The sequence below is a fragment of the Argopecten irradians genome, chromosome 6 (assembly GCF_041381155.1).
Source record: "Argopecten irradians isolate NY chromosome 6, Ai_NY, whole genome shotgun sequence".
NCBI classification, from domain to species: Eukaryota; Metazoa; Mollusca; class Bivalvia; order Pectinida; family Pectinidae; genus Argopecten; species Argopecten irradians.
In genome coordinates, this window is record NC_091139.1 from 14634608 (window position 1) to 14647449 (window position 12842).

At 34.7% G+C, this 12842-nt stretch overlaps 1 protein-coding gene across 1 annotated transcript; it reads left to right on the forward strand.

The window, feature by feature from the left end:
* The first annotated feature begins 294 nt into the window (after positions 1–294).
* LOC138325093 (F-box only protein 32-like) lies at positions 295–11637 on the forward strand. Its single transcript, XM_069270506.1, has 8 exons — positions 295–501; positions 1912–2011; positions 2339–2431; positions 2706–2799; positions 6135–6304; positions 6694–6959; positions 7372–7444; positions 7686–11637. Exons 1-8 carry the CDS (start codon positions 374–376, stop codon positions 7770–7772), a joined length of 1011 nt encoding a protein of 336 aa, XP_069126607.1. The 5' UTR covers positions 295–373; the 3' UTR covers positions 7773–11637.
* Positions 11638–12842: the final 1205 nt, after the last annotated feature.

Sequence of the window (12842 nt, forward strand, 5' to 3'; positions counted from 1 at the left end):
AGCTCCAATTCACTTCATTTTTTATTCAACTCTGTTTCCATTGCACAAACTTTAAATTGCAATCTTCTATCCAACAGTCAAATTGCCGACTTAATACGCCATTTTCTGAAACTGCGATGTTATACGCCCGTGTTGAACCTGTTACATCTACTCAGCTGATCGATGTAAACAAAGCCATGTGACCTGCCATGTGGCATTAACATTGAAGCGCCACTAACCAATCAATTTAAAGCTAGTTTTTCTACTGGCCAATCAGTGATCTAGAATGCCGTCTCCGCGAAGATTTTATGTACACTTCCTGCAAAACGTAAACAGTTGCGCAAAACCAAAACAAAGAATAACGTACATGGAATAAGACATAGCCCCAGACAATATGCCGTATCTAGGACGAGATTGGAGATCCAACGGCGATGAATGGGTCAAGACACACAATGGATGGGAAAAAGTGAAGCTATGGAGGATAAAAATTTTCGAAAGCTTGAACGAGAACATACTGGCAAGGTATTTCGTTACAACTTAGAGATGTTAGCTATATAGGTGATAATACACGAATCACATAAAAACAGTAGCCACCATATTTACACAGACGTTTATATATATATATGCTACACATGACTGTGTGTATATATATTTATGTCTGTGAACCATATGTACTGACCACCATACATATCGTGTAGTCTGTATCGACAGTCGATAATCACTGACCCTTAATGTCAGGCTTGCATAATTTTATCGATTGTTTTTGATAGCATGCTCACGTTTTCATTTCATGACTTTACTAGATGGTGCATACATCATATAATTAATACGCGTATGTGCATAACATGTTATGACGCATCAGCTATATGACGATACGTTTTATGTTATATTATTGTTCAAGTCATGTAAATACATGTACTATAATATATCTATTAACTTTAATATTGATAAATATAAAAATTGTTTCGGTAATAACTATAATTGCAGGTATATCATGTCATGAAGTGCAGTGTGTTCTGAAAAGTTGTTTGCATATATAATTCTTACTGCTTATACGTTCTAAATTAAGTATGATATTAGCTGTTTCTAATCAAGAAAGCACAAGTCAATGTTGATGTTTCAGGAACGCTTCAGATCAAACTATATGCATCACAAACTGTATGGTTTATCAAACATTTCAAAAATTTATTGTAGATCTGGATTTTCAATTTTACAGAAAAAAATATGCATGCAGGAAGCAAGAAGGAATTTATTTTCATTCGTGAAATATATACATGTATTGAAATGTATATAGATATGTATATTTTCTTTAAGTTTAGTATGTTAAGGGATAAATCATTCATATGTTTGTAGATATGTACACGCTGACCTATATGATGTAACGGTTTACATCTCATTGTTGCTCGTGTATTTTAAAGTCTACATGCACGTGCCCGTGTTAAGTACGGACATAATGGCGTAGCCAATCAGAAACAAAGAGAGGTTACGGGGTTCAAATGTATGTTGTAGTTTCTTTGTGAAGAGTGCACCAAAATTATTCCTTTGTTAGGTATAACACTGCAGGAAGTTTACCTTTTATGTACAACATTGCACCTGTTTCCTTCCTGTGTAAAAAAGATCTAAACGAAGAGTGATTAATGAAGTGCACGTGATTGTAATGGGAACTTGTTCAGCTTTTCTGTACCAAAGTTCATATCTTTATATATTTTAGATAATTATTTTATTCAAATAATTGACGTAAAAATTTAAGATTAAAATATTGTGGATTTTTATTTTTTTCATTTTTATTAAAATAATATGCACAAATAAATGTAGATTACTTTGTTCAACTGACAGTCATTGTTATTTTTAACGGTTTTTATATTCTTGATTATTCCTATATTTAATTCTATTTTCTTAAATCAAATTTGTAAAATCAAATTTGAATTTCAGGCTGATACGCCTAGCCATGACAGAGTTCCACACCAAAGATAACGACTGGTACAAACATCATCAGCCTTGTATTCACTATGTAAAAACTACGTCAAGGGAGGTAAGCGTGTGTTTCATTAAAACCTATAAGTACACAAGAGTTATCGCCCATACGGCGCTGCCAAAGCGATAACTCGTGATCAGAAAAGACTTGTAAGTGTGTTACGGAAAAAAGTAAGAAGAAAAAATAAACAGCTGTGTTATTTATTCAAATGAGACAGTTGAAAAACACAAAAATAGGTAAAAAAAACCAACAACAAACGAACAGACTAACAATATCATAAAAATCGATTAAAAAAATATATTGTTGGATATATAATTATCACAACAACGAAAAGATACCAATTATACAAGTGTGAACCATACTTGCTCCCCTTGATGTTGACAGAGGAAGATCCTGACGAGTTTGAGTGAAGCGTTCGTCCATCTCGACATGTCCGGGGCGGTAAAGGACACCAGACGGTTTAATTATGTCTGTAAGGTGAGTACATCTGTACTAGTCTGGTCAGGGTGTGCTGCTATTGTACGCCTGTCATTCAAACCAATGGATGATACCGAATTGTCAATATTCTTTATGAAACGAAAAACAAAACGTTTCTGAATTATTTAATGAGAATGTTTCACTAGTTTCCATAGGCATAGTCTAATTTGGCGAAGTGTGGAAACATATTAACATTATACTTACATAATCAAATACAATTTTAACCATTTCTGTGTGGAGAAATTTTATCTTTCTTTTTTTTGTCAATGTACAGGTGCTACAGATTCTGCTTTGTGGAAAGTTGACCAATATGAGTGGAACCTCACAGAAACACATTATCAACATACTAGACGAAATGGTCAACCAAGGTCAGTAGCACTGGAAACAAACTGTCAACCAATGTCAGTAATACTGTAAACACACTGTCAACCAGGATCAGTAGTACTGGAAAATTACTGTCAACCAATGTCAGTAACACTGTAAACACACTGTCAATCAAGGTCAGTAGTATTGTAAACATACTGTCAACCAAGATCAGTAGTACTGTAAACACACTGTCAACCAAGGTCAATAGTACTGTAAATATACTGTCAACCAAGGTCAGTAGTACTGTAAACATACTGTCAACCAAGGTCAGTAGTACTGTAAACACACTGTCAACCAAGGTCAGTAGCACTGTAAACTACTACTGTCAACCAAGGTCAGTAGTACTGTAAATATACTGTCAACCAAGTCATCAACTGTAATACTGTCAACCAAGGTCAGTAGCACTGTAAATATACTGTCAACCAAGATCAGTAGTACTGTAAACACACTGTCAACCAATGTCAGTAGACTGTAAACATACTGTCAACCAAGTCAGTAGATGTAAACATACTGTCAACCAAGGTCAGTAGTACTGTAAACAACTGTCAACCAAGGTCAGTAGTAAAAACTGTAACCAACTAACTGTAAAACTGTCAACCAAGGTCAGTAGTACTGTAAACAACTGTCAACCAAGGCAGTAGTACTGTAAACACTGTAACCAAGGTCAGTTAGTACTGTAAACATACTGTCAACCAAGGTCAGTAGTACTGTAAACATACTGTCAACCAAGGTCAGTAGTACTGTAAACATACTGTCAACCAAGTCAGTAACTGTAAACATACTGTCAACCAAGGTCAGTAGTACTGTAAACATACTGTCAACCAAGGTCAGTAGTACTGTAAACATACTGTCAACCAAGGTCAGTAGTATGTAAAACACTGTCAACCAACAGTAGTACTGTAAACATCTGTCAACCAAGGTCAGTGTACTGTAAACATACTGTCAACCAAGGTCAGTAGACTGTAAACATACTGTCAACCAAGATCAGTAGTACTGTAAACATACTGTCAACCAAGGTCAGTAGTACTGTAAACACACTGTCAACCAAGATCAGTAGTACTGTAAACATACTGTCAACCAAGGTCAGTAGTACTGTAAACATACTGTCAACCAAGGTCAGTAGTACTGTAAACATACTGTCAACCAAGGTCAGTAGTACTGTAAACATACTGTCAACCAAGGTCAGTAGTACTGTAAACATACTGTCAACCAAGGTCAGTAGTACTGTAAACATACTGTCAACAAGGTCAGTAGTACTGTAAACAACTGTCAACCAAGGTCAGTAACTGTAAAACACTGTCAACCAAGGTCAGTAGTACTGTAAACATACTGTCAACCAAGGTCAGTAGTACTGTAAACATACTGTCAACCAAGGTCAGTAGTACTGTAAACATACTGTCAACCAAGGTCAGTATGTACTGTTAAACATACTGTCAACCAAGGTCAGTAGTACTGTAAACATACTGTCAACCAAGGTCAGTAGTACTGTAAACATACTGTCAACCAAGGTCAGTAGTACTGTAAACATACTGTCAACCAAGGTCAGAGTAGTACTGTAAACATACTGTCAACCAAGCAGTGTACATGTCAACAAGCAGTAAAACACTGTCAACCAAGGTCAGTAGTACTGTAAACATACTGTCAACCAAGGTCAGTAGTACTGTAAACATACTGTCAACCAAGGTCAGTAGTACTGTAAACATACTGTCAACCAAGGTCAGTAGTACTGTAAACATACTGTCAACCAAGGTCAGTAGTACTGTAAACATACTGTCAACCAAGGTCAGTAGTACTGTAAACATACTGTCAACCAAGGTCAGTAGTACTGTAAACATACTGTCAACCAAGGTCAGTAGTACTGTAAAACAATACTGTCAACCAAGGTCAGTAGTACTGTAAACATACTGTCAACCAAGGTCAGTAGTACTGTAAACATACTGTCAACCAAGGTCAGTAGTACTGTAAACATACTGTCAACCAAGGTCAGTAGTACTGTAAACATACTGTCAACCAAGGTCAGTAGTACTGTAAACATACTGTCAACCAAGGTCAGTAGTACTGTAAACATACTGTCAACCAAGGTCAGTAGCACTGTAAAACATGCTATCAACAAGATCAGTAGTACTGTAAACAAACTGTCAACCAAGGTCAGTTGTACTGTAAACATACTGTCAACCAAGGTCAGTAGTACTGTAAACATACTGTCAACCAAGGTCAGTAGTACTGTAAACATACTGTCAACCAAGGTCAGTAGTACTGTAAACACACTGTCAACCAAGGTCAGTAGTACTGTAAACATACTGTCAACCAAGGTCAGTAGTACTGTAAACACACTGTCAACCAAGGTCAGTAGTACTGTAAACACACTGTCAACCAAGGTCAGTAGTACTGTAAACATACTGTCAACCAAGGTCAGTAGTACTGTAAACATAACTGTCAACCAAGGTCAGTAGACTGTAACAACTGTCAACCAAGGTCAGTAGTACTGTAAACATACTTAACAAGTCAGAGTACTTAACAACGTCAACCAAGGTCAGTAGTACTGTAAACACACAGTATACTGTAAACTGCAACCAAGGTCAGTAGTACTGAAACACACTGTCAACCAAGGTCAGTAGTACTTAAACATACTTCAACAAGGTCAGTAGTACTGTAAACATACTGTCAACCAAGGTCAGTAGTACTGAAACACACTGTCAACCAAGGTCAGTAGTACTGTAAACATACTGTCAACCAAGGTCAGTAGTCCGAAACATACTGTCAACCAAGGTCAGTAGTACTGATAACGCACCGTCATCATACTTATTTTCTCGTACATTCTAATAAAATCGCGATATTTCGATTTGAATTCGCAATAAAATATATCGCCGTGAAAAAAACTATAAGATCAGATCTAGATCGTTGTACCTAGCTGTGAATCGAGAAAGTAAAAAACCGCTATTAAAACGTCTTTTGGCATGGATACATGAAATTATTTGAGTACGTTACCTCGAAAATGAGTTGGTTTGCAGTATATATTATAAATCGTATTCTAGCGGTTTTTGCCATGTACATGATTTCCTAAACATGGCTGTGTTAATTGTTTATATCGTTTATATAGCCATTGTAGTGATTGTAATACGTCACTATTGCGCTAACCTGGTCTAGATAACATTTGATCGCGACAAAGTCAGTATGTTTGCAGTATATTAAAGCGGGAAGACTTAAGGCTATACAGGTGATAAATTATATTGGTGTTTAATGATGCTTTATTATATAGAAATCTTTAATCAATTGCCATGCATTGTGATTAAGAAAAAACATTGAATTATAATGGATTATTTCTGTTATATTTTAGTTCTTAAGACTAAAACCAATGTGGCTAAAACGCGTGACCTCGTCAATAGTACCATGTACACGTTGCACGAGGGCCAGTACAGTCACATCGGCAGCGAGAGTCTATGGCACAAACATCTACAAGGTGTACACAAGATGCTGGCAAAACTCGACAGATACAAAGTCGAACCGGTATGTATGCGAGTCAGTATTGGTTTCCAGGGTTCGAAGTTCATGTTTTTACATTTTCAAATATAGTCGATTATTTTTTCTGTGATTTATTTTCGCATTTTATTTCTGATCATTCCCGTTAAACCGAAAGTATTGTCTATGCTCCGAATGCACGAAATAAAAAGTGCCTACAAAATCCAAAATCTGACACACCTTCTTAAGTAATTTGTGTCAAAATTTAGCGTAACTACTTTTAAACCGAAAAAAATTGTTTCGACCAATCTTGGACTGGCATATATTTACTTTGTATCATTACAAGCAAAACAGGGATATCCATTGATGTTGGACTGATGAGAAACTGATGAGATGAGAAACATACATTACCACACTGTGATATTTTGTTGTGACAGAGAGCTGACGATGGGAAGGCCATGTTCCAGGACCTGCCACAGGATTGTGTCCGGTGTATTCTCCAGCGTCTTACCGATCACACTGACGTCCTTCACACAGGTATGACGTCATCTTCCAACCTTATGATCGCCGAGGAGAACTCACTATGGAAACAGATGTGTTTCTTCCACTTCACTGACCGTCAGCTCATAACCTTCCTACCCAGGGAACTGGATTCGGGACAGAAACACGTGGACTGGAAGTACATCTACAGACGATGTGTCAAGTAAGTCTATACGGACGAAGGAGACTTTTGTCTTTCCCCACTATTCTAGATAGATTATAAAGGATAATCTTGCGTTACAAACTTTTCATTGACCCATAATTCGAAAGTTTATCCCAATACCCTCTCGCTAATGGGATATTAACTTAAAAAATGAGATTAGATAAAGATTTAATGATGTCTATATTTCAATGTTATTGCGATTTAACATTAGATTAGGTTCTAAAATAATGATATCTACATTCTTATGCTATTTTGATAAAACATAAAAGTAAGTTCTGAATTAATTTTGTCTTTATGTCTAGGCTATTTCGATATAACAGAAATGTTCTGAATTAATGAAGTATGTATTTCTATGCTATAAAAGTAAAAGTGTGTGCTCTGTATATCATCTCCTACTCTATTTGTTTGACAGGAGATTTGGGAAGAAGGATGTATATGCAGATACTCTGGCCATTTGTACACACTGTGATACTCTGTTCTGGCAGGTAAGGTTTAACTCTTTCATGTAGTAATTGAGTCAATGTACATAATGGTACACCCCGACAAGGTAATCACACTACATTGTACAATGTTCTGATAATTTGGGGATTTGGCTTGTTTCTTCATAACTGTAAGTTGTATGTGCTTCAACGTTTAAGTCACATAGTAGTATGTTAACGATCTTTTGTCATGTCCATAGAAACGAATACCACGTAACCTAATGAACCTTTTTTTCTGGTTGTCCAGTCCATTGGTCACCCGTGTATCAGTGATAAGGATCCTCTGTCCAAACAGCTGTCACCGGAGATGTTCCTTAATCTGTTCACCATCTAAGTACACATCAGTATCACGTCCAGCTCCTCGCTTTCACCAGAAGTGTTCCGTGAACTGTATCTCAGTTCACAATCTCCAATATACGTGTGGAAAAACCATGACATTAACAGAATTATCAGCTCAAGTTCTACCTAACCACACTGACGTATTTCTGAACACCTCCAAGATTATAAAATTAGACACTCCTCATCAACCTAGTTAAGCAGTGTTGGCTGAATCAGAGAGGAAGTCATATGAAAATCTGTATTGTACACATATATTTTATTTTTCGTATTTGGAATACATTATCTCTGTTATAAGTATTCAGTATTGTAAGATTTCACTTTACATATTTTTTCCATAAGGTTGATGTCTTTCGAAACAAAATAAGTCGGTTCCTAATGCACGTAATTAACATTTAACGTATTTAGCGATATCAAGGTTACTTAAAATCCTGTAGAAATCGCACTGACAAACTTTGAATAAGTGAAAATTGATGTTCCTAATGATTAATGTAATCATCAGTTTGTTTTCCCTATTGAAAACTTATGGCTACATGGATGAACTAAATGAACACAAGTGCAGCCGGTAATGTAACATAAAATCTCATTTTTGTATCACATCGAAAACATATTTATTTAATCTTTGTAGTATAATCATTTTAGATAACTTTTTTTAAGACACTCTGAGATGATATAAAATCCTCAACTAAAACACAATCAAGAAGGAGACGTTTACCTATACAAATTATATATATAAGCATAATCCATATGTAAAACCACTGCCTTCATATTCTCTGCATGAACACTATTAATGGTGATTAATACCTGTAGATGACATTGAATACTTATGAATACAATTGTAACGTGAGTCACCAGAGTTCGGACTATACGGGAATATATAGGAATCTGTTAGTTAGCCCGAGTTTGATACAGATCTGAGCCAGGACTTCGAGATTCTGATTCTGAATAAGATGACTTCTCTAGACATCTATTGTCCAGATTGCAGAAGTTTGGCGCGAGAACTTTAGGAAGCACGTGCATCATTGTTCTGTTATTCCTATTCTGTATTTGCATGTTACAGAGTTATCTGCCCTTGCGGGTAGGTATTGTTTGTGACATTATGTGTTTGCGAGCGTAACGTCATACTTTTCGGAGAAAACGCGTAAATTGCGCCCATAAAATAATGACGTCACAATGGATACCTACCCGCAAGGGAACTAACTCTTTAATATGCAAAGACGAAATATTACCATCGTTAATTGTAAATATATAAAGATATGACGTAAATGGTACTGATGTGTATCAGTGATAATTGTGAATTTGTACATGTATTTAATCATTGTGATCATATCCATTAAGTTTTTGTTTCATCCCTATCCTGTGATATCGTCCATTTTCCATATGAAATGTGTTCATGAATTATTGACTTCATATGTGTTGAAATATGCCATATAGTAGTGATTAGATTATTTTATTGCTTTCTGTTTTGCAAAATATGACGAAAAAAACAATAAGTGAAAAATTCCATCAAGTGTTGAATAGAGTTATGTTGATTCAGGATCTATTGCACTGTTTTTGCTGTATTAGGCAATTAACACATACCATGAACCCACCGTATGATTAGACACATCACCTCTAATATTTACCAACAAACTGCTTCATTCTTTAAATAAAAAGTTTATAGGATGAATGAATATATTTAACACAACTTTTTATTGTATTTATTCTTAAAACTTTGGTTTATCATTTTTATGGCATTCCTATATTTATTTCGTTTTGCAATTACAATGCAGATTGATTGACATGATTCATTATAATCATTTGTTGGTAGTTTATGTATTAGAAGTGTAAATTATGTTATCTATTGTATATTATCCATTATTCAGGTCTGTAGACTGTTTCCTCGAAGTGTAATTAATGTTTATTTGCCTGGTACAACTTTTCTCCAGAACCTTGAAGTTTACAGTGTAATGGCTACTATACGTGTATAACTATGGTTGTTTCGAATGATGATGTGATCGAGGTTTGAATCTCATTCGTTTGCTAGTCAATTTATAACTGTTGCATTTAATTAATTTATTATTTTCTAATTTTGGATTTTAGAATTATTTATTTTCGTGATATTTCTATTTTTTGTTTATGGAATTTCTTTTCGTAGTTTTCTATTATATACTATACTAAAAACTACAATCATATAATGTTATGCTGGACATTTAAAATTTTGACGATTTATCATTGATTGTAGTTTTTTATCAGTCTAAATGCTTTACTTAATTAAATTTGTCTGCTATTGCGCTTGCCCCGATGTGAGAACAGCTGTACCACATGGAAATGTTAAATTGTGATCTTATACATTTTGTCATATATAAGTTTATAATGTATTTACCTATTAATGTAAATATTACATATTATAATATTTGTGTTATAAGATTTGGAGAGCATGCCTGATTAATGCTGCAATGAGCAACTGATGATTGGACCTTGATGATATATTTTATTTGTTTGTTTTTACATCTTAAAGTAACATGAACTGTAAAACATTTTTTACGACTTTGTGAAGACGAACTGAATTTTGTAAGTTCATGAGAAGTTTGTTGATGTGATGGTTAACCATTAAAACGGTTTTTTAGATATTCAGGTTAAGGTAAGTTCGCTGTTTCAAATATTTATTAACATTAACGCGTTTTCTTAGAGAGAGATACTTTGAAAGACGTTGTTGTTTCAAATTAATATAAGTATATTCTGTAAGAGAAGCACATAGAAAATAAGTCACAAACATTTTGTTTAAGGAAAAACAGATATATTTATTGTATCCATACTTGGTGTATACATGAGTATATTTTGTTAGAGAGACTTGTTGTTTCATTATTTAAATACTTTTAATACGGGGGTTCCGAGATCCTAAAACGACATGTGTAAAGTACAATTTACCGTCGATTAGTCCCACCATCCGGTGATTATGTCGTCACGATACTCACGTCAAATGATGACGCCATAATCACCGGATGGTGGGACTAATCGGCGGAAAATTGTAATTTGTTTTGGGATCTCGAAACCCCCGTATTGAAGTTAACAATGATGGAGGTTGTTAACATTAATGTTCATTTAAGTTATTATTAATCGGTAGATTTTGAGAAATTGATTATGCTGGTCAATTTTTTGTGGAAAATTCAAATAACCCTCACCTCGTCGGTTCTTACCTATCATTACCGAATAAAGACACCAGTACTATGCATATTGTATTTCCAATCACTGTCTAGTAAGGAGAAGACGACTGGAAGCACTTTTTGCTTACATTGAAAATTATTCCTGATTTTAACAATTTAAATTAAAACACAAAAATGGTAACATTTTATATTGATCAGAGAACCAAACATTTGGACACAATGTTTAGGCTTATTGGAATGATGTCTTAAGATAATGAATCCTTAACATCGTGGTGATAAATGGAAAATCTCAGTTCCTCCATCGTGTTTGGCGGTTCTCTTCGATTGGTATAACGTGAACATTTCAGATACTACAGTAGATCAGTACTTATACAACTGGTACGAATCTGTTAATGGAACGCACAGTGAATGCCTCGCTTTGTCTCATATGCATGACATTGATATTTATGTGGTCCTAGTGCTTCTGTTGTTTTATATGGGTTAAATCAATTTACATTATAGTGCAAAATGAAACCTAAGAGTGTGCGACATTATTGTCACAGGAATGTGAGTATTACATTATTTTAAGGTGAGAACAGCAAGTACGCAAGCAGGGAAACTAGAGAAAAGGAGAGGAAGTAAGGAGAGAGGCAAATGAAGCGGAGTACTATGTATTTTATTTATTTGTTGGAATTCATTGATCATTTTAGTGTTATTAAATGTTTGTTTGTAACTAATTATCTTCTTGGCTTTTTATTTATAAATATGAAATGAAGTGACGGAAGGTACGATAACTACAGTTATTGTTTCTTCGGAACGAACTGTTGACACGGCCAAATAAACCTATCGACCGACCCGCTTAAGTCAAACTCGGTGCGATCTATCGATTGAAATAACCGTCTAAGCCATTCTTAAATGGGAAAAACTTTGATGTAAATCTCTAAAAATCGACAGATCTGTAATATTCTAGTTTTATCAATTATCATTTATCAATTTTATCGTATAGAATACACGGCGCGAATTTAGTTGAGATATTCGACGTAAAAATATTTGGTAAACAAAATATTTTAGGGAAAACGTGTTTTAACGTATCGTATACTTACAAAGAGAATGAAAAGCGATTTTGCTGAATTATACGAGATTGAAGGTCCAGACTTACAAACACCCAGAAAATGATTTTTAAATGTACAAAATTTGAATCTTAATTTACTTTTTCGGCGGCGGCGAAACTTACAATATTGTGTACTTTCAAGCAATATTTGTCTTACACCACCATATCACACAACTCATCCTAAATATAACGATGCCGTCGTTTGCCAGATGATCGGAATTTGTATCAAGACCAAGAGTGATATTCGTAGCTAGTCTAGCTTATCCCTCGAAACAAAGCTCAAAAGACAGTACCTTACTTTCCCATTCCGAACCCTAAGGACCGTTTCTATATTTAAACCGGCAACTCTGTCTTAACGGTATCACCATTTTGATTCTCACTATAATGTTCGGTGATATATAACGGTTCATTAAAACTACATCTAGTAAACTAGACAATATTCTATGAAGGTGTTATCACAATATATTTTGTTAAAAACTAAAATGTTCTGATAAATCTGATTCAATTGATCTATGTAATTGTTTTTTTTAGTATTTTAAAACAATACAGCTTTATATGCTATATATTACGTTGTCATCGATTGCCAAAATGTTCGCTTTCCGCCTGCTACGACCTAGGCTACGTACAACTCTTGCTCGAGCTAAAACATACATTACAGGTAAAATGTCACTTGACGTGTTTTTTATATCCTATATAAAAATCATGAAAAATGTATTGTCTTGACCTATTGAATTGTTGGCATAATAAATGACAAACTCTTCAGCATTCACTACTTAAAACACATTAATTAGATATATATTATGGTGTGAAATAAGAATCACTAATCCACACT